The sequence below is a fragment of the Osmerus eperlanus genome, chromosome 27 (assembly GCF_963692335.1).
Source record: "Osmerus eperlanus chromosome 27, fOsmEpe2.1, whole genome shotgun sequence".
Lineage (NCBI taxonomy): Eukaryota > Metazoa > Chordata > Actinopteri > Osmeriformes > Osmeridae > Osmerus > Osmerus eperlanus.
The window spans coordinates 8,547,672-8,571,255 of record NC_085044.1 but is presented as its reverse complement, the minus strand read 5'-3'; the positions used below and the strand labels follow the sequence as shown (position 1 = coordinate 8,571,255).

General features: G+C 47.0%; 1 protein-coding gene across 1 annotated transcript in view; it reads right to left on the bottom strand.

The window, feature by feature from the left end:
• Nucleotides 1–22,221, bottom strand: part of tenm2b (teneurin transmembrane protein 2b) — a 112,721-nt gene extending 90,500 nt beyond the window's left edge. The window contains exons 1-2 of the mRNA XM_062453117.1: nucleotides 22,140–22,221; nucleotides 21,757–22,108 (exon numbers count right to left, since the gene is read on the bottom strand). Coding sequence (XP_062309101.1) covers nucleotides 21,757–22,108; nucleotides 22,140–22,184 — 397 coding nt within the window. The 5' untranslated portion in view covers nucleotides 22,185–22,221. The remainder of the gene's footprint in view (nucleotides 1–21,756; nucleotides 22,109–22,139) is intronic.
• Between the last annotated feature and the right edge of the window lie 1,363 nt (nucleotides 22,222–23,584).

Genomic DNA, 23,584 nt, shown 5'->3' with positions numbered 1-23,584 from the left:
AGAAAAAAAGAATGAATATTTCAAGAACCAAAATGAGCCTACCTTTATTCCTAGCACATTTAGGCTCTAATCCGTAAACTGTCAACTGTGACAGGAAGGTTTCTTTTTCCTTCATTTATTGCTTCCCCTGTTTTCCTTCTGTACAAAAGGGTGAATGTCAGCTCAACTGAGTTTAGTACCTGAGTGTGAGACGTTGTTTAAAGTTAGCTGTATCTGGGACGTTATTGCAGCTGGGAGAACGCGACATGATCTCGAACACAATACATTCCTTCAGATTCAGGCAGTAAATGCTTTGTCGTATTAAAGGTACTTCCTCCATTGCACACAATATCCTTACTACAGGTGTTTGTGCTTTGGCTGGACATTGGCTGGACCATGAACAGCTGTGGACTCAAGGTTGTTCCCAGACAGAAGCCGTCAGGAATTTTCTGGAAGGTCCCAGATCGTCATCGTGGCTCTGTCTGCTTTATGATGGCTCCTTCTGAAGAACACAGACAGCTAACTTTGTGTAATTACCTATCGATCTATACTTGGTACACACACACACATCCTATACACCTCTATGACTGTCCTTCACACACACACACACACACACACACATATTTTCCATTGAGAGTACAAGTCATACAACTGGTTGTGTGTGTTGGCGGTGGGTTTATGTGTGTGTGTGCATGGGGTCAGTGTATGTGTGTGTGTGGGAGTGTGTGTGTGGGTACATGTGTGTGTGCACTGGTAGGTGTGTGTGTGGGTATGTGTGTGCCTGTGTGTGTGTGAGAAGCACCGATGGTAGTTCTCAGATAATTAAAACTCTATTCAAGCTGTCACAGTGGATCGATACACTGTCCTTTCACCCTGTTCTCCTCCTCTCCTCTCTGCTCTCTCCTTCTCTATTCTGTCTGTCCTTCCCTCACTCTACTTCGGTCTCTTATCTCTATTCTTCCTTTACTCTCCTCTCCTCTCCTCCCCTTTACCTCTCTCTCTCTCTCTCTCTCTCTCTCTCTCTATCTATCTCTCCAGTTTTTGAGACATGCTTTATCTGGGTATCTGGGTGCCTGTGAGGAGGAGGAGGAAAGGGGGGAAGAAGAGTAGGAGGTGGAGAAGCAGGAGAAGAGAAGGTGATGTCTCTTCACCTGACAGGACCCTGTCCCTGGTCAGCAACATGGGGGGCAGAATCTCAGATACTGGGCTTGAAAACGGTGTTGAGTCTAAAAGGTTTGTTCATCTGATGTATTCATTTGTATGTATTTTTAGGGGATGTATTATTTTTAAAGGGCAGATTTGACTAGCATTAATTATCTCTCCGTCTCGACCTCCCTCTCGACCTCCCTCTCGACCTCCCTCTCTCCTTCCTCTCTCTTCTTCCCTCCATGCTTTCCTCCTTCCATTCTAAAAGACAGGCCAAAGAGGAGAGCAGAGAGGACAGGCAGACACTCTGTAACCACAAAGGTACCTCCCTGCCGCTAAGCTCCACCCAGGGAGGCCTCCAGACAATTAGCCTGTGTGAAGCGAATCAAACGTGCCCTTGCCTGCATGTCAAATGCAGATCAGTGTGATGGTGCAGTGCTGCTCCTCAGGGGTGTGTTTTATATGCTTTGTGAAGGCGTGGGGTCTGCAAAGCCCCACGGAACTGCCCTTCCCGGTCTGGGTGGGGGCACAGCGGGTGTGGAGGGGGCGCTTCCGGCAAACCACAGGACACCGATGAAGGCTGTGGAGGACACAGCAGGGTGGGCGAAGGGGCTGAACTACCAACTAACAGCACAGCAGTTGATCGAACACAACTAAGATAAACACACACACGTTTACAACACCATACACTAAACTACTGAAATACACACACATTTAGGGAACGGAGAGTTCAGTTGTAATTAAAACAAGCCCATAACATTTTGGATAATGAGTGGAGCTGCAGGCTTGTTGACATGGAAACATAACAGCATGGATTGTCCCCCCCCATCCTGTATCTACTCAATATGTGCATACTGTACACACACACACACACACACACACATAGAAACATCCACAGTCGTCTCTCAATGTGTCTGAACGACAGATCAAGCCATACATCACTGGAGCTGTTAGGAGAGCTTGGCAGTCTCTGACGCTTGTCAGAGCTCTCCAACCATGGCAGAAAACACGGCTTTACCTCCCCCCCCACACACACACGCGCACACACATACTCACTCACAAGGACCCACACACACACTCACTCACGCACAGGGACCCCCCCCCACACACACACACACAGGGAGCCACACACGCACACACTCTCACGGACCTACAAACACACACATGGATGAACAGACTCACACAAACACACACACACACAGGTGAAGGCCCACACAAGGGCTCAGATAACGACCAGTCCAGTCTCAGTTGTCTCCAGGTCAGATGAGGAACAATTAAAGAAAGAAGTCTCAGAGAGGGCCCATGTGAGGCCTGTGACAGAGCTGCACTGTGGGGTCCATGTTAGGCCTGTGACAGAGCTGCACTGTGGGGCCCAAGGGGGTTCCACTGCTCACCATCAGAGGGAGCTGGAACCAGTCATCCAGGTCATCAGAAATCTATGTATGTGGTGCTACTTGTGGTGTGAACCAGACAAGACAAGACCAGTATGTATTATAGACACACACATAAATCCAGTATAGTACTGGGGCCTCTGGCCTACTGAGTATGTCTGGAAGCCGGAGGGTTCAAGGTTGATGGTTGTCATGGCGACAGATGAGATAGACATGACCCCGCCCGGTGGCCTTGTCACTAGGGACATGACATCATCTGCCAATTGCCCCACACAGCTGTCACCCACAGAAGACTGTAGTTACGTCTGTGTGTGTGTACAAGCTCATGTTCCCCCCCCCATACACACACACACACACACACAAGTTGGTATTACCAGTTCCGACCCTGCCCATTACCAGTCTGTCAGCTTATTAAAACAATAACAGTGTTTCCTGTGTTGTCTGTTCCCTCAGGCACTAATGAGCTCCAGACCTCCACTACACAGGTTAATGGAATACACATTACTACCCAGAAAACACACACACACACAGTTTCACACACACACACACACACACACACACACACACACACACACACACACACACACACACACACACATACATACATCCAAACACTCACACGTCCACACACACAGAGGTTCACACTCAGTCAGAAGTACACACATGTACACACACACCACTTGAGTAATAGGTGTTTGATAAAACTCATTAAGAACATGGTAAGTAGCTGTTCTCAAAGTATTGACAGTAAACCCTGTCCACCTACCACCATTCACCTGTTTTATCACACACAGACACACGCACACATTTGCAAAGGCTAGTGACAGAATTGTTGGTGTAATACAGCCTTTTCCATCCCCCCTACCTCCCCCTCCCTTCCCCACTGTGCAATGAGTATGAGAATGTATCTTCCAGAATTGATCTGAACATGCTTACTGAAAGAGAGAGAGAGATGGAGACATGGAAAGAAGGAGAGAGAGTCAGAGAGAGAGAGACAGGGAGAGGGAAAGACAGGGGTGAGACACAGGGAGAGAGGTTAGAAAATGAGACAAAGACAGACAGAGAGCGAGCAAGAGAGTGAGGGCAAAAAGAGAGTGGCAGAGAGAGATGGAGAGCTGTCTGTCTGCCGCTTTGGAAGGGCTTTCAATCATACCACCTCTCTTCACACAAACCCTTTCTCTGCCGCCTTGCCCTCCCTCCATCTCCAACCCCATCCTCTCTTCTTCCCATCCACCGCTTTTTTCCCCTCCATCCACAGCCTTCTTTATCACTCCTCCTTCCCTCTCATCTCTCTCCTTCCATCCCTCTCTCCTGTCAGTTAGTGGGTTATGGTCCAGGGCTGATAGATTGCTTCTTGCAGGACTAATGTGAAGACACTGATCAAGCTCTGGACTTACACTCCATGCATGCAGCTACCCTCCCCTTCTTTCCCCTCCTCTTCTCCCACCCTCCCATCCCTCTCACCAGTGCAAAGGGGAATTGAGCTTTAAACCCTGACACACACACACACACCAACAGAATAACTGGCCAAAATATTTTCAACACAATTCCATTTCCTCTCTTCTCTCACTTTTCCATCTCTTCCCCTCTCATCTCCTCTTCCTCTCATCTCCTCTCTCACCTCTCCTTTCCCCTCCCGTCCAGCCCTCCTCATGTTTTATTAGAAGTGTTTGATGTGGAGGAATGCCACAGCCCTAGCCTCTCATATGGAGATGTGTGCCACAGCTCTCAGTCTCACATAAATATATGGTTTAGCCCTAGAACATGGCTGTTCAGTGAAAAAAAGAAGCTTGACTCAAGCCCATTTTCTAAAAAAATATATACAAAACAACTATAATATATTTTATATAGTAAAATATTATTTTGATTACAGTTTCAGGTATAAGTTATTTAAAATAACCCTAATAATAATCCTAACTCTGAGAGGGGAAGACCCCACCACCGAGAATAAACAAAATTAAAAAGTCTGTCTTTTCTGTTCTGGAATAGTATATTATGCTATACGATAATGGGCTAAGAGCCAGGGACATAGGTATTTAGTAGGGCTTTGGAATCTTAAATATCTTGTCACGAGGAGGGCACTAGTAGGACCTGGAGGTGGTAGCTGCATGCCATATTGTTCCTGTTTGGTTCCTTGGCTGAGTTTAGTTCTGAGGCTGTCCTGCTGACAGAAGGATTTTACAGACTTTGGTCATGAAAAAAGCTTCATTAACCAGTTTTATGTGAGACTGGCAGTAACAGATGCTACGAGCTAGCAAACTAACCTTTACAATGTACTTTAAATTTGACATAAGTTTTGTGGCTATGATATTAATTTGAAAATACCTTTGGGGAGACATTGCTGGCAGTGTTTTTGGAAACAATGTGTATTCGCCTTGCATGTTGTTGATAGCATGATTATTATAATTATTTTTTTTTCTATTGGTATACTATGACCTACATGTATATATCTCTCTATGTCATTCTTTTTCTCTCAGAAGAAAGCCCAAATGCATGGTATGGATGGATGGGAACAGTGGGCTTAAATATCTTTATTTGGGTAGATTCATAGCAGATAAGAGTCTAACATAAACTATGAGACAGGTTTAGTCAATCTTGACCAAAAATAACAATATATTTATAGATTTTATACAAATTGTTAGCCTACTCCTCACATCTCGGGCATGCCGAGACCCACCTGGAAGAGGGTTCTCTCATATCCATTAATCTGTAGTGACGTCCATGTTAAGAGCACATTGAAATAACTATGAACCTCATGCTCATGAGGATGAAACTCATGGCTCAGAGAAAATAGGAGCTCCTCCACACTCGATGCCATGAGTAATGTGTCACGGACTGACAGCTGAGCACAGAAGTCCAATTACTTTATAATCTGTGATTCCGTGGCTTGTGAGACATCATTTGCTGCAGAAAGGATGACTGTCCAATTACAGTAACCCACAGACCTTGTATCCTCTTTGAATATACACAATTTTATGTTAGCCACTTAGTTCGGCAGCGCTAAGATCACCATTAATTTATTCCCATTCACACCTTGTCGTTTCAGCCGCACACTCTTTCTGCCACAGTGGTGCTTAAAGGACAGAGCCTAGCGCGGATTCCGCTTTCTCCCTTACCTTGCTCGTGCAGCAGCCGTTTAGATCGCTGTGTGCCAGAGTGGTGCGCCGCTCCCCGCATGTCTGCTCAAGTCCCTATCAATCCACTCTTTCCGCGGCCAAGATATAAATATATTTTGAAGCCAATAAGTCTCCAATGAATGGGTCAGTTGATTGATCAAATGATTCTGTGTCAACCAGAAGTTGACCACGGCAGAAAGGAGTGATGTAATGTCGCTACTCTCCCGCCTTCTAGGCACAAAAGATTGTTCGCGTTAATGTTAGACAAGAAAAATGTGAGGGAGAGTGAGCGAGCTGTGAGGAAAATAAAAAGGGTAAAATGGGATGGGCGCTATATAGAAAGAGAGAGTGCGAGAGAGAGACAGAGCAGGAGGGAAGGAGGGAGGGAGGGAAAGAGAGAGAGACGTTTTCGGGCTCTGTGTTGGTGTGGATGGGAGCAGAGCAGGCATCCTAACCGCCTCGTCTCATCACGGCTCACACAAGCTACCAGCTGGGAACAGCGGGGGATGTGTGTGTGTGTGTGTGTGTGGGGGGGGGGGGGTTGTGGGGGGGGGGGGAATAAGAAGCGTGTCTGCGAATGTATGTGTTTATGTATGAGTGTGTGTGTGTGTGTGAGAGAGAGAGATAAGGTGAGTGAGAGAGAGGGAGAGAGTTTAAGGGTGAGAGAGTGAAAGAGAGCATAAGAGAGAGTTTTTTGCATGTCAGATTAAGTCAATTGTGAACATTGTAAAGCTCATTTTAAAATCATATACAGTAAATCTCTAAAATAACTTTGAAAGGGAAGAATACATTGATCCCAGCTGTGTCACATTGCTGCTGCTCAAGATGTAGACTAAATAGTGAAGAAATGAACTGAAATTTGACTTTCAGCACTAACTCTTTCTGCCCTCCCCCGTCCCAGCAGCTTGTCCACATAAATTCTGTCTGCTTGAATTGTGTGGAAGGAGGGGGGGGGGGGGGGATGAGGGGGTGCGGGGAGAGGGAAAGGCTTTAAAAAACCACCAGTCCTGTCACTCACCTCTGCCAGTGTGTATGTGTGTGTGTGTGAGTGTGTGTAGTTTAAAGGGTGGATATAGCCTACAGTGTGTCCATGGAAACAGCAGTGGATGAGCTATGTGGCTGGTGTAATCATGGTCCTGACCTGAGAGTCTATAAACCAGCATCCTTCCAATGAAGCCACAAGCTGTCGCCCCCTACCCCTGTTAGTGGGGAAACAAGGTGCCAAGTAACCACAGGTAACTTCCTGTCCACCCTGCTCTCCCACCTGTCTGACTTCCTGCTCCAGCAGGGGCAGGGCCAGAGCTCCGGCCCACAATGAGGGCAAAGAATGCTGGGATTTATTCTGGAGGCCAAAGGATCCTATTCAGGGTTTCATGGTTCTATATTTAATGCCACAATCTGGAGGTTTTGGACAGGCTGGAGAGTGGGTTGTGTTGAGACTATAATGTATGTCTTCATTTAGAAGATGCTTTTATCCAAAGCAACATACAGGGTGTGATTTGAACCTGCAATTTTGATCTATAGTCTCTACCCCCTGAGCTATACCCATCCCCTGGGTCCACTGGGCCGTGCTGTGACCCAGAGAGGCAGTCTGGTGACCTGCTAGAGATCTCTCCTCTTCCTGAATCGCACCGCTGTGAGAAACACGACCACCTTCAATCCTCAGAGTCAATTAAAATCCCACCACCAGCGAGGAGCTGGAGCAGTGTGGAACATCCACAGAATGTTCTGGATCCCACCTCAATATCAAAAAGCCCACCTGCCGGACACGTCCCCTCTCTCTTTCTCTGTCTCGATTTTGTTTCATTCATCCCTCTCTTTTCTTCTCTCTTGTTCTCTCACCTCCCCTGTCTCACTCCCACGCACCCTGTTCCTATCTCAAACCATCTCTCTCCATCCAGTCCTCTCTTCCTGACCCTCCCCCCTCTGTCTGTCTCTCTCTCTCTCGGAATGGATGGATATCACACAAATAGCAAGATTTGCTTCTCAGTACATTGTATACGTGTGAAATGAGTTGCTGAAAGCATGTGCAAAGCTCTAAACCTTTGTTGCACTGAAATGTGGAGTTAGACCGTTTCTCACACGTTTTCAGCTCAGGTTTTGTATAGGCGGGGCAAAACCCAACCTATCTACGTCACAGCCACCTATCTACGTCAGATCACAGACGGTTGCATTCTGTTACTCAGCTGGTACGATGCAAAGACAAAGTAATTAACACATAAAACACTCAGAGACTGCAGGTAGGTCTGTTCTGATATCTGCAATTGATTTAGCTAGTGTTGCTGTTGTTGCTAAATTCAATAAATTAGATGGGGCGGAGCTCCAGCTCCTTCAGGCGACACGCCCCCCCCCCCAGTCTCAAGCAGAGAAGACTGCTGATTTTCTCACGATTTCAAGCCTAATTTAACACACTTGTCTGTGTTTTTTTTTCATTTGAATTTGGATGGGTAGTTAACAACACATTCTTCTGTGGTGTGATGAACTTAAAACTCATTTTCAATTCCACTTTACAGCATCTTTAAAGATGTACCGTATTTTCCAGACTATAAGTCATACTTTTTTTCATAGTTTGGCTGGTCCTGCAACTTATAGTCAGGTGCAACTTATATATCAATATATATATAATTTAACATGTTTTTAAATGTTAATTCATACTAGTTAATTCACACCAACGAGTTCAGTGATGTGGAATGAGATCGTGAGCTTGCTATACTAACTAACTACATTTACATTTAGTCATTTAGCAGACGCTCTTATCCAGAGCGACTTACAGTAAGTACAGGGACATTCCCCTGAGGTAAAGTGCCTTGCCCAGGGACACAACATAATTTGGCACAGCTGGGAATCGAACAAGCAACCTTTTGATTGGGAGTCCGATTCCCTAACCGCTCAGCCATCTGACCCCCGTTAGGTAACTTTCTTGTTGGACTTGCTAGCTTGTTATGTTAATTTATACTATTCAGCCTGTGCTATTTTGTAGTTAAATAACTTGCCTTCCAGATTAAATGTCTGTTCTTGGTCTTGAATTTTGTGAAATACATTTCTAAATAAATGCAACTTAAAGTCCAGTGCGACTCATATGTTTTTTTCCTCTTCATGACACATTTTTTGACTGATACGACTAATACTCCGGAGCGACTTATAGTCCGAAAAATACGGATTGCGGATGCTACTGTTTGATTCGCGACTCCAGCTAGCTAAGATACTGCCGGTGACAACGTTGTTAGAATCAGCTTGTTTCAAAGGGGGTTCTTTATTAATGAAATGCAATATGAGTAAATGCTTAAAAATATCACTAGTAGGAAAAAACTTGAGGGGAAGTTTAAGTCATAACAGTCGTTTTGATGCAACTGTTTATACATGTGAGGCTGCCACAGCCTATCACCTCCCCCTCTTTCCCTAAGGGAAATAAGACAACCCTGTTTTATTCTACACTTCACTCTTAGTATTTTGATGTAAAAATAAGCAGCAACTAATGTATGCTTTTTTATCTATGCAGTCTTCATAAATAATCCTCATGCACACTTAGGCTATTTAAAATATTAAAAAATAGCAGTCTAAGTAAAAAACTGACCCATCTGCAAACGACGCAAGGACACCTCACAATTTCCCCAGAAATGTTACCCTCTCTAGTTTTAATTAGTAATTTGCTAATTTAGAAGAGAGGGTAAAAGGATTTGGACCAACAGAGGTATGGAGGACAGAAAAGGAGAGATGGGGGGAGAAACAGAGAAGGTGGGAGAGCAGCAAACGTGCAAAGTAATTGGTTAAAAGTAAGCTCTGTAAACTACCGGGCTCACTGAAAATCATCATCTATGCCCCCTTCTCTCTCCCCCCACCTCTCACTTTCTCTCTCTCTCTCTCCCCTTTTCTCTCTCTCTCCCCCCAACTCTCTCTCTAAGGCTATTCATCTTCCTGTCAGTACTTAAGTAAAGTTTGGTTAACCTGTATGTTACGTCCCGTGACTACTGTTTGGTTGGCTCTTTGTTTGTTTGTCTCCCTCTGTCCATGACTGTGTTTCCCAGGTGTTCCAGTTCCTGCCCTCCTGTTGAATGGTCTAATCAGTGACTACAGTTCATCATCTAACCTACCTGTTCATCAATTACCCATCTGCCCCATTTCACCAATCAGAGCTCACTTCCTGTTATTTAAGTTCCTTTGTTTTCCCATGTGTTAGAAGGGGGGATGTTTGCTATTGCTGCATTGATTGGGTGATGTATGGTTTATATTTTGTTACTCAGTGTGTACTATCGGTGTCTCACCGTTTGTTTAACCCTGGGGAAAGGGGGATGCACATGGGGTGTGCATGTAGGTAAGACGCCCATGGGCTTACATCCCACCCGTAGGAAAACTTTTGTCTATACACCCTAAGCAAGAAACTGTGCGGACCACCACTTGTATTTTTGTTTAGTTTTAGGGCGCCCTGATCATGTGCCAGATTAATCTAAGGGTGTTGTGCTAGGAAGTTAGGACGGGTTATACCGTGCGTTTGTGATGAGAAAATAAACTCCCCTTCTTTCTGTTACCACGGTTGTTCTGTGTCCATTTCCTCTTCCCCCATTTTTCACCCTGGTTCATCGTTTGCAGTGGCCCGTTACATTTCCCTGCCCACCAGGGATTCGTAACACTCTACAAGACACTTAGCAGGAGAGAGAGAGAGAGAGAGAGAGAGAGAGATAAAGAGAGCAAGAGAGAGGAGGGGAGAGAAAAAGAGAAAGGGGGAGGAGATAGAGAGAGGGGGAGAGCAAGAGAGAAAGGGAGAGAGGAAGCTGACAATTTGAAAATTAGGAAGGAAAACAAAAAGCAGCAGCAGCTAAGCTGATTCTTCCTGATAGAGTAAATGACTAATCTGATGAGCCAACACTGACAGGTAATCATCCATCTATCCATCGAGATAGCATCCACATGTATCCATCATAACATGTACATAACAATACACACACAGCTGATTTACACAAATCTTTAAAGCCCTGCCCTGCCCCGCCCTCCCCTACACACAAACACACACACACACGCCACACAGCTTTTACCAATGGGAGGGGCCAACAGGGGTCCCATGTGATTGGAGTGTATTCTTTGCACACACGCACACACACACACACACACGCACACACACAGGTGTGTAGATGAGACAGCATGCCTTTAGGGGGAGGGGGGTCATGTCAGCCAATCACAGACAGAGCTCGAGGATACAGTGCAAGCCAATTATAACCCCCCACCTCCACACACACACACCATCGCCCCATACTGCATACCAACAAGAGTTGGCCTGTCTGTGTCTTTTAGGAATCGAATATTTGTACAGACAGAAACTCCTGGTCAAGGAAAGTCTGTTCTGTCTATTTTCTCCTCCCCTCACCTCTCTTCACAGCTATGTACATGTGTAACAATGTACCCAATACTGGGTTAAGTATTGTTCCGGGTATAATTGAGGTCGCACACATTCCCTCTTGTGGAAGTTTGTGACAGGCAGTGATGGGAAGTTCGATCATTTTACGGACTCGGTTCTTTGAATCTCGTTCTTTAGCAAGAATGAATGATTTTTCGAGTAATACGTTCATTTCAACGCGGGGGTGGGGGGAGAGAGAATTTAGGTGATTGTAGCCGGTGTTGATCGGTTAAACTCACTCCTCAGGTATGTAACAGGCCACTCGCGCCAGCGAATTGCTAGCTATTTGTTGGCGTAGTTGGTAGTGGTCGCGTTTGGGATGTCAGAGGTGGCGGATTCGATCCCAGTGAGGGGCAAACATCGGCCGAGTGTACCTCTGATGGAGCAAGGCCATGTCTGTTACACATGCACTACAAAGGTGAGTGTAGAGGTAGTGTTAACAGGAGCAGACATGCATGCGGATTCACGGTGTGGTGTCTTGCTGTGGTCAATCAGGCTGGTACTGTATCATCCAGATTCTTTCCAAAAGTAAACAGTACATTCATTGATCTGTGCGTCACAGTTCAGAGTGTGGCGATAAGTGGGTGCAATCACATACCAGTGCCTATTTACACAGACACACCACACAGACATACACATAGATACACACACAAGCATTCGGTCGCAAATAGAGTCAGCTGTTCCGTTCTTGCTAGCACATGTTATCTCTGTCTGTGTGTGGGGGGTGGTAGACTGGGGGGGGGGGGGTGTGAGGGTGGGAGCAGGGGCACAGTGAGGAAGGGTTTTTTTCCCCATGCAGGAGCTAGAAGAGTCCCCTCACACTCCCTCTTCCCCTCCCTCTCTCCTCCTCTCCCTCCCTCCTCATTCTCTATCCCCAGAGTGATTAATCTTCAGACACTAATTAGATGGTTGCTAATTAGCATCTGACATGTGGGGGAAGAGGAGGGGAGATGGAGGGAGATAGGTTGAGAAACCAGGCATGGCTGGCTCCACACTAGCATCCCAGCTCAACACTGTCTCTCTGCTACACTAGAAGGGGGAGAGAGGGGGAGAAAAGAGGGAGGATAGGAAGAGGGTAAGGTGTGATGGAAGGTGAGAGGGGAGGGAGAGAAAGGAGGAAGGGGGAGAGAGGGGATGAAGTGGATGCTAAGAGGAGAGAGACAGGAGGGAGAGAGGAGGAAAAAAGGGTGGTCAACACTGGTTGCAGGTGATTCTAAACTTATAGGGATCTAATTGTTTACAGACCTGGGGAGAACAGACCCTGCTCCACAACTTCATGACAATGTTAACTTGTTACTGTGTGGGGTAGTTGTGGTATGGGGTCCTTTCCTCCCCCTCTCCTGTCCTGTCCTTTCCTCTTCTTTCTTTTCCTCCCCCTCTGCTCTGCTCTCCTCCCCCTCTCGCCTCTTCTCTTCTCCACTCCTCATCTCCTCTCCTCTCCTTTGCTCTCTCCTCTTAAGAAGACGGCAGAGAGACACAGAGATGAGTGGGAGAGAAAAAGAGAGACATGAGAGGGACAGATTTGAACGGAGTAGAAAGGAATTGAGGAGTAAGAAATAAAAATCGGAAGGGAGGAAGAGAGAAATGAGAGAGATTAGAGATAGATGAAAGGGAAGAGAGGAAAGGAGGGAGAGAGAGAGATGAGAAGGAAAGAGAGAGAGATGAAAGAGAGATGAGAGGGCGAGAGAGAGATGAGAGGGCGAGAGACGTGTGTGTGTGATTACAGCCCTGTAAGACAGAGGGACAGTATAACAATCTGTTTGTCACACAGCACTATTCTTCTCTCATTAGCAAGGCCAACATAGTTGGCTGCTAATATCTGGCCATCCTCCTGTTGGGGGTGCCAAGGGTGAGTTTCACTACTCTCCTCTCCTCTCTTCCTATACTGTCCTCTCCTTTTCTCCTCTCCCTTCCCCTTATCTCTTCCTACCATGTCCTCTCCTTCTCTCCTCTTTTTCACTATACTGTCCTCTCTTCTCTCCTCCCCTGGGGGTGCAGTACCTTATAAGATCCCAGGAGATGGAGGGATGGAGGGAGAGAGAGAGAGATAAATAGAGAAGCCTTGCAGAAAAATCTATAATTTATAGGTGACAATGTTATTTCCTGTCTGAATGTTGTCAAGGTGAGCTGGCAGTATGTATGTGTGTATTTGTTTGTGTGTGTGTGTGTGGGTACTGGTGTGTGTATTTTATGTGCATTTGCCTGTGTGTGGGGTGCGTGTGTATTTCTGTGTGCGGTTTGTGAGCTGGCAGTGTGTATGTGTGTATTTGTTTGTGGGCCTGCGCCTGTGTGTAATGATGCGTGTGTGAGTTTGCTCTCTAAGACTGGTGAGTGACAGTCACAGTTCTGCATTTTGACACAGAGCATATCAGCGTGCACACACACACACGCACGCACACACATGCACACACACACACACACATAAACCCACACACCCACATTCCGACAAGGCAAACTATTTAGTTGAAATTTGCCCTATCATATCCTGTGTTCCAGGTTGAAAAACACCCTAACCTCTGAATGATTCGGGTGTAATGTCTCTTTTATTGGACGCACGTGGACACAAATCAGGCCAATTCATGATGGTATCCATGGCAACCGGTTGACTCACACAGCGCTTCCTGTGCCAGGTGGCGGTGGGCAGCGCGCCTCTTACCTGCAGGGTGGTTATTATGGTCTGAGCTGGGTGTAAACATGCAGCACTCAGTCCTGGCACTCAAACACTGCAGAGGGACACTGAGTCACCCAGCACTGTTTGGTAGAGAGACATGATGAAGAACGGTCTGATGTAGGAGAGAGAGAGAAAGAGAGAGAGAGGAGTGAGAGAGGATTGAGAGATAAAGAGAGAGGAGAGGAGTGAGAGATAGCGAAACAGAGAGAGAAAGGGGCGGTGAGGAGGAGCGAGATGGGTGGCAGAGAGAGTGATGGGGGAAAGAGAGAGGGAGGTGAGAGGGATAGAGAGAGATGAATGAGGGGGGAGAGAGATAGGAGAGAGGTTTAAAGAAAGACAAAAATGAAAGTGTGAGTGGGGGAGGGAGGGAAAGAGAAAGAGAGAGGAAAAGAGTGAATAAGAGAATGGGTGACACAGAGAGAAAGACAAAGGGGGTTATAGAAAGAGAGAGGGAAGAGAGAGAAAGTGAAGGTGTAGAGAAAGAGAGAGAGGAGAAGAGTGAGAGAAAGTGAGGGAGTAGAAAAAGAGAGGGAAAGACAGCACAGTAAAGGCAGGATCGAGTAAAACAGATAGCAAGGTTTGTTGTTGCCTGACTCCAGCTGACTTCAACTTCAGACCAGTCATTAATTACATCTGTTGAAAACACTCCTGGTGTGTGTGTTCCTTCTCTCCACCTCCACCATCCCTCTCCATCTTACCAACTCTCCCCTCACCTTTTTACACCTCTCCACCTCCCCCCTCTCCACCTCTAATCACCTGGTACACGACTGAAAGACAGTTGTCTTTTGGCAGGATTATTAGACACATTTAGAGAGAAAGAGAAGGGTGAAAAGTGGGAGAGGAAAACAGAAAAGAACAAGAAAGATGCAGACAGAAAGGGAGAGAGAGAGGAAGAGAGAGGGGGAGAGAGGGAGAGAAAGAGAAGGAGGGAGCTAAATTAGCATGCAGCTGTTGACTGGACCAATCGGTAATCATACGTGCATTTGTTTACTTTCACAGCTGTACTGTGTATGTTAGGAACGCAGCAAAAGGCAGTAGTGGAAGATTGTTTGATGCTGTATCTGTGTAGTGCTTCTGGAAGTGTGCTGCTGTGGAGTGACCACTTGAGGAGGTTCCAGCTGAGAGCAGCCTGGAGAGGCCCTCACTGTGCCTGCGGACCCCACAACCAACTACACACTCGTACATGGGTGCCATGGCAACCCAGGACGATGCTGCGTTATGTGTTTGTGTTCATTTACCTGGCATAGGGAATGGTGAAACCACGCAAGCACACACACACACACACTCCTCTCTTATCACTGGTATAAATACCATACACCAGGGAGGTCTGGTAAAACTGTTTTAGTGCCTTATCACACTACACAGAGAGAGATGGATGGAGAGAGAGAGAGAAATAGAGAAAGAGAGAAAAACAAAAAAATATAGAGGGGGAGAATTGGCATGGAGAATAAAAGGGAGAGATGGAGAGAGAGAGAGAGGGAATGAGAGAGAGAAGGAGAATTGGTAAGGGAGATAAAAGAGGGAGCAAGAGAGAGAAAATAAAGACAGACAGGAAAGAAAGAACTGGAAATAATGGTATGTTCTCTTCTATGATTAAATTAATTGTGTTCCAGTTTGATTTATGATTGCAGTGTTTCTCTGTCATGTCTGAATTCATGATTCTATAAATTATTGATCGCAAGGACTAGAAGAGAGAGAGAGAGAAAGGATGAAAAGATAACAAGTAAACAATTGAACGCGCTGTATCTATGTGTCAAACTTTCTCTCTCAGAACAACCTTCTTGACCCCAACCAATCGGGCTTCAAGACTGGCCACTCCACAGACACTGCCCCCCAGTCTGCCAGAACGGCTTTGAGGTCATCCGTCATCAACCTGCTGGACCTTTCTGCAGCATTTGATACAGTCAACCATCAGATCCTGCTCGCCAGACTTGCTGAGATGGGCATCACTGGCACTGCACTTCAGTGGATCTCATCCTACCTGTCGGGAAGATCCTACCAGGTCTCCTGTGGAGGCAAAGTGTCAGGCCCCCGCCAGCTTTCCACTGGTGTCCCACAGGGCTCCGTCCTTGGACCCCTCCTCTTCTCCCTGAACACCACCTCACTTGGACCAATCATCACCTCCCATGGCTTCTCCTACCACTGCTACATTGCCGACACGCAGCTGTACCTGTCGCTCCCCCCGACTGATCCGGGGATCTCAGCTAGGATCGAGGCCTGCCTCGCAGACATCTCCGCCTGGATGACCAAGCACCACCTCCAGCTGAACCTCGCCAAAACAGAACTTCTCATCATCCTGGCCAAGCCCTCCATCTCCCACGATCTATCAATCACCCTGGGATCTGCGACGGTGACCCCTTCATCCTCTGCCAGGAACCTCGGGGTTACCATGGATGATGAGCTCTCCCTCACAGCCCACATTGCTGCAGTCTCCCGGTCGTGTAGATTCACCCTCTACAACATCCAGAAGATCAGGATATACCTGTCTGAGCATTCCACCCAGCTGCTAGTCCAAGCACTTGTCCTCTCCAAGTTGGACTACTGCAACTCGCTGCTCGCCGGTCTCCCAGCATGCGCAACCCGCCCTCTCCAGAGGATTCAAAACACAGCGGCCCACCTGGTCTTCAACCTACCCAGACGCTCCCATGTTACCCCGCTTCTCATCTCCCTTCACTGGCTACCCATCACGGCCCATATCAGATTCAAGACCCTGGTACTGACCTTCTGAGCGGTGAATGGGACTGGACCCAACTACATCAAATCTCTCCTCCAGCCTTACACCCCCACCCGTCACCTACGGTCTTCTTCTGACAACCGTCTGATGGTCCCACCGCTCCCGGTCCCAACACAAGCTCTTCTCCTGTCTGGCCCCCCAATGGTGGAATCAACTCCCCACCTCCATCAGAGACACTGACTGTCTCCCCACCTTCAAGAAAAGGCTTAAGACGCACTTGTTCCGGGAGTACAAAGGTACTTAAGAATTAATTTGCTGGACCTGATGCTAGTTTCCTCCAGGATCACAATGACTCTTATTGAGAGACTTGTTGCTCTTGTTGGTTATTTGTAACTGATTTAAAATCCTTGTACTCGCTGTGAAATATTTTACTGTTGATTGCTTTTCAACAGGTACACTCTTGCACTTTTTGAGGTTCATGTTGTTTAATTGTAACTTGTTTAACTACATGCTCTTATGGTTCTTCCCTTTGGCACTTATTTGTTTTTTTCACAATGTATGCTTCATGTTTTAGCTACCCGCAATATTTGGGGCTCGTTGTTAAGATCAGTGACCTATGCACTTTTGTAAAGCTCTATCTTGGAAGTCGCTTTGGATAAAAGCGTCTGCTAAATGGATAAATGTAAATGTAAAAGTGAAATGAGAGGATGGATGGTCGGAAGGAATGAAGAATGGAGGGATGGATGACGAACGTAAGACAAAGGTATCCTTGAGAGATAAACGAGTTAGTCTGTATGGAGCCTGTATGGAGTTAGTCACATGACACTGGTCAGCACCACATCTTCATTGTGTCTTTACAGACCCAGTCCTGAATGGAGACAGAAACTTCAACTGAAACTCTCAAGAGAGAAACACACACACATGCATACATACACACAAACTCACACCAAATCATAACCCTTTCTAAGATCATTATATTTCTCTAATATACTCCTAAAACTCAAATGCGTTGAGAGTTATTTGTGCTGGGTAAGTGGAGGGCACCGACACACACACACACACACACACACACACAGAGACTGCTGCCGCTGAGCACCATCATACCAACAATACAGACATGTCAGACAGGAGGGCGAGGGCAGGCATTTGGTGACCGCAGGCGAGGGCAGGCATTTGGTGACCGCAGGCGAGGGCAGGCATTTGGTGACCGGTTGATTGAGTGCAAAACTGGATAATTGTCTGTGTGCAAGTGTGAGTGTGTGTGTGAACAGTGATTAGGGAATTGTTGATGAGAGATTTATGAAGAGAGCGGTATGTCCATGTCGAACACAGGCACACACACACAAACAAACAAACAACACCTACACACACACAACAAAACACACGCAACCTACACACAGCAACGCACACACACATCCACGTGGCTCTAACAAGGACAACACTTACTGCAGCGAGGACAGCTGTACAGATCAACATCATCATCGTCAAAGCAGGCTGAGAGACAGAAAATGTGAAATAAGAAATAAATAGGACAAATGGATGTCTTTCCACATGGAGATCTGAAACACGCAAACACACACACTCACTTACTCACACAGACACAAAAAGAAAAAACACATCCACAGACATATTTAGCAATATTTAGCATTCATAAAATGTCAGACTTGTCAGGAGATTTTATTTCTATTACATTCCATTCCAAAAACACCAAAATGTTCGAATTATTCTAAACACATAAAAGAACAACATTGCAACATCTTAAGATGACTTGAAGAACAAAATGGTCTGACAAAAGGCTAACAATGGCAAATATGAAGAGCATCAACCCTTATTAGAAACGTAAGTAGAAAAAGAATTGTGCAAATACACACACACACACACACACACGAGTGAACACAGATACAACTAAACACACACATCCTGCACACACATGTATGGAAAGTCATTATTGCTGAATCAATTTCTCCATTACCATCACTGCCGAGCCTGGCGACACATTAAATAAACATTCTGCACCGTCACAGTGACATCCCACCGCGCTGCACTGTGTGTGTGAGCGTGTGTGTGTGTGTGTGGCTAGGGAGGGGTATTTGTGTGTGTGTTTCAGGAGGCTAGTCAACCAAAAAGCCATAGGTAATGGCCTGTAAACAATGATGAGACAACAACACCCCAGACACACACAGAGAGAGAGACACACACAAAGAGAGAGAGAGACAGAGAGAGACACAGAGAGAGAGAGAGAGAGAGAGAGAGAGAGAGAGAGAGAGAGAGAGAGAGAGAGAGAGAGAGAGAGAGAGAGACAGAAAGACACAGAGAGAAAGAAACCGGGGGAGAAAGTGGGAGAAGCAGAGAGATTGGGAGTAGGAGAGAAATAGAGAGAAAGATTTAGAGTAAGAGAGACATAGAGAGAGAGAACAAGAGAGAGAGAGGAAGGGGAGAGGGGGGGCAGAGGACTGTGGAGGAAAAGGAAGCCATTAGCAGAATCATTAACAACTGTCACACCTGTGGACAGGAAACGCATCACTAGTCTCCGGCTTCCTTTTCCTGTTCCTATCATGGTGGTGAACATCAACTCAGGAAACTCTCTCCTGGAGTTTTACACACACACACACACACACACACACACACACACACACACAAACAGGAGTTTGCCAAATCTCTCGGGGTAAAATGGTTGTCTTGGCAACCATTTTGCAACAATCGGCCTCTATAGACAGGGCTGTGTCTAGTTTGACAAGCCCACCTCTCCATCCTCTCACTCACACAGCTTCTCTCTGGGCTGTCAACTCCACATTCCATCTGAACCAACTACAACCAGCATGTACTGACACACACAACGGAACAACATGTCACTGTTAGTTGATGACTGGAAAACAAACTTATTGACCCATTTATAAAGTTGAAGCTTCATTTCTTCCTTTTAGTACACATTGTCATAAACACACACACACACACACACACACACACACACACACACACACACACACACACACACACACACACACACACACACACAGTCAGAACACAGTCAAAACACACACCCAGTACTTGCACAGTCAGTATACAACTGTACAGTGTCTGTGGCATAGTGGGACAGTGTCTTGTGCATGTTCTCCCTGTGCTCACATGGGTTTCCTCCACAAAGAACCCCAATAGAAAAACAACCAGAGCAGATCTCTCTCTGGTCCTGTCCCTGACCAAGACATGGGCTTGAGCGCTTGGAATTGGTCCCAGAGTACCATTGATATGACTGCCCACTGCTCTGGCTGCCCTGGGAGGAAGGACAACATGGATGGAGAAAAGGGCGGCGGACTCTCTGGCTCGTGTGTGATCCGTTGCTTCCTGCTCGTGTGTGTGCCACAATTGTTGAGATTGATAAAGGCACACACGCACACAGTCAGTAAAGAAGCAGTCAGTACAGATATAGTCAGTACACACACACACACATGCACACACACACACAAACCATTCTGACACCTCTAGTCAAATGCTCCTGATCTAATGAGGGCTTCTGAATGCTAATATTTCTTTTGTTATTCTACACCATTGTGGTAGTGTGTGTGTACATGAATGTGTGTGTGTGTATAGATATATGTGAGTGTATATATGCGTATGTCTGTTGGGGGGGGGGGGGGGGGTGTGCTGCTCTCTATCAGACAGCGAGCTCCCAGAAGGCCATGGGAGGTTGCCATGGAGAGCATGGAGGCTCAGATGTGTGTGACTGAGTGACAGCACGGATGAACCAACACTGGGATGGTGACAGGTTACGCCTGCGCTGGGAGTTTGTGTGTGTGTGTGTCTCTCTCTCTCTAACAGACAAAGACTGAAAGAGGTGAGAGAGAAATAACGACAGTGAAAATGCGTGGGAATGTGAGATTGTGAGTCAGAGAGAGCGTGTTAATGAGTGTGTGTGTATAGCCCATCTGTGACCCCAGAACTACTTGGAAATACAACTAGGTGATAATGAGATGGGACAGGACTGCCCTCAACACACACATAAACACACATATACACACACACATGTGCACACACATACACACGCCCTCAGTTCTGTCCTTATTAATCAGCTCCCATGGTGAGAATGCATTAGTGTCTGAAGCTCTGCTGAGCCCGTCTTTAATTCACTCAACACACACACACACAGGCACACACATACACACACACACACACACAGGCAGGCACACATATACGCACACACACAGGCACACACAGAATGCACGTCTTGATGGATTACAGCATGGCATTTATTAGGGATAAGCTCTGGATCTTTTCATAACTAATACTGTACATGGATGTAAGAGGAGTGTGAGTGTGTGTGTGTGTGTACATGTTTGTGTGTGGAGAGTCTGGGTATGTGCGTGTGTATTTATGTGTGTGTGGTGTGTATGTGTGAATTGGCTAAACTCACTCCTCAAGTATGTACACAGACCACCCATGCCAGAGGATTGATAGCTTTTCGTTGGTGTAGCTGGTAGTGGTGTAGCTGGTAGTGGTATTGCTGGTGTAGCTGGTCGTGGTTGGTGTAGCTGGTAGTGGTGTAGCTGGTAGTGGTGTAGCTGGTAGTGGTGTAGCTGGTAGTGGTGTAGCTGATGTAGCTGGAAGTAGTTGGTGTAGCTGGTTGTGGTGTAGCTGGTGTAGCTGGTAGTGGTTGGTGTAGCTGGTAGTGGTGTAGCTGGTAGTGGTGTAGCTGGTCACGCTTGCAGATTTGGAGGTGCCAGGTTTGAGCCCAGGTGTGGGCAAGATTGTCCGTGTGTAACTGCCGACGACTACCACAACCACGGCTGTTGCACCACAGTGATATGTGAACTGTGTGTGTGTGTGTGTTAGCAACCACGTAACTCCACTTTGCCATTAGTCGGCCTAACAGAATCAAGTGGCGGAATCATTCTGCGCTGCCGGGACAACGGCCAGCGTGCATAGCATCTTTCTAATTAGACACACAACCATCTCAGTCTCCCACAGCAACGCCCCTGGGATGATAGCCATCACTAACCTCCACCCTGGAGATAACACCTAGAGGCCTGGCGGGTGTGTGGCTGTGTGTGTTGTGTGTAAATAGGTGAGATAGCAGAGGAGAACAGCAGTAGCAACACTCTACACAACTCAAGAACACCACTTGGATACTCTAGAACCCACTAGAACACCACTAGTACATTTACATTTACATTTTAGTACACTCTAAAACACACCACCACAGTGGGACACAGCAGAACACAGCAGGACACAGAAGAAGACACCAGGACACAGCAGGACACACCAGGACATAGTAGGACGAACCAGGAAACACCTGGACACACCAGGACATAGCAGAACACACCAGGACACAGCAGAACACACAAGGACACAGTAGGACACACCAGAACCACGACACAGCAGAACTTCTCTCCTACCTGATTCGTCGTCAGTCTTGTGCTCGTTATCCGAGTCCGTCAGCGTGAGGGCAGAGTTAGCTCTGGACGACAGACTGGAGCTGAGCCGGGATTTGAGCCCGTGACCCCCTGCCCACAGTTGGACGGCTCTCTCCGGGGTCATGACCCCCTCGGGGTCGGAGTCTGGGTCCTGGTCGGAGGCGTTGCTGAGGGCGTAGCTGTGCTGCAGCAGGCTCAGGTCCCCCTGCAGGCCTGGGGACTCCCCCACACCCAGCTCTGCCAGCGTGAAGCTCCCTGACACACAAACACCACACCAGTCTGGGTGAGTGTGTGTGTGTATACTTGTGTTGTGGATGAGGGTGTGTACGTGTGTCTGTGAGTGTGTGTGTCTCTGGCGTGTGTACATTGTGCGAATGTGTGTGTGTGAAGTGTGTGTAGTTTGTGTGCATGTCTGTGTGTGTGCAGATGTCCACTCCCTCTCAAACAGTCACCGGAAATTACAGTCTGAATCTCAGATTCTCAATAAAACAACCTGGACCAATTAGCTTTCAGCAGGGAAGTGTAATCAGCCAATCGGTTTCCTCTTCTGATTAAAACTACTTCTGGGATATAATCCGTCCACCAGCATCAGTTGACGAGGAGGAAGTCAGATAATTAATTGATGTATAAATGAACAGATTGGCACAAATTTAATTAGATCAAAGTTAATGATTTAATAGCAAGCAGCTGTAGAACCAGTGGGTGTTGAGCAGGCATTACCAGACCACTGGCATGTTCTCTATGCCAAACAAAACAACAACCCAGTTCTAGAACATTCTTCATGAGGGGAACACACTCCTCTCAGAATGGGAAGCAGGAAACAGGGTTCTGTCCTGGAGTCAGGGGAGGTCAAACCAGACAGGTCAAAGGTCACATTAGGAGGGTGGGGATTACCTGTATGTGGGGAACTCCTGGTAGGAAAGGGGGGGGGGGGGGGGGGTACAACTGTATGGACAGGTAGGAGGGGGGGGGGGTACACCTGTATGGACAGGTAGGAGAGAGAAGGGGTACACCTGTATGGACAGGTAGGAGAGGAGGGGTACACATATATGGACAGGTAGGAGAGAGGGGGGTACACCTGTATGGACACGTAGGAGAGAGGGGGGTACACCTGTATGGACAGGTAGGAGGGGGGGTACACCTGTATGGACAGGTAGGAGAGGGGGGGTACACCTGTATGGACAGGTAGGAGAGGGGGGAGTACACCTGTATGGAGAGGTAGGAGGGGGGGTACACCTGTATGGACAGGTAAGAGAGGGGGGGTACACCTGTATGGACAGGTAAGAGAGGGGGGGTACACCTGTATGGACAAGTAGGAGGGGGGAGGGGTACACCTGTATGAACAGATGGGGGAGGGGTACACCTGAGGTGTGAGAAGGTCAGGTCTCTGTGCAGGTCTGAACGTGGGGGTCAGGGGTCACGGTGACGTACCTGCACAGTGCATGCCAGACAGGAAGTAGCTGATACCAACAGGAGCCAGCTCCACATAGGCTGGGGAAGCAGAACACACACATGCCACAGGTTGTGATAGCCCTGAAAGTTCAGAAAGTTCTGGGGATGAGTGATCTGAAGACCTGAAGGTTCTGAGGTTGTGAAGGTTCAAAAGTTTTTTTTAGGTGCTGAAGATTCAGAAGTTTCTGAAGTTCTGAATGTGCTGGGTTTCTCAGAGTTCTGAAGTTCTTAGGGTTCTGAGGTTGAGGTTCCAAATGGTTCTGAAAGCTTTGAAAGACCTGAGGTTCTGAGGTTCTGACATTGGAGGAGGATGAGGCTAATCCCAATCCCTTCCCTCTCCACTCCGTACTGTGTGTGT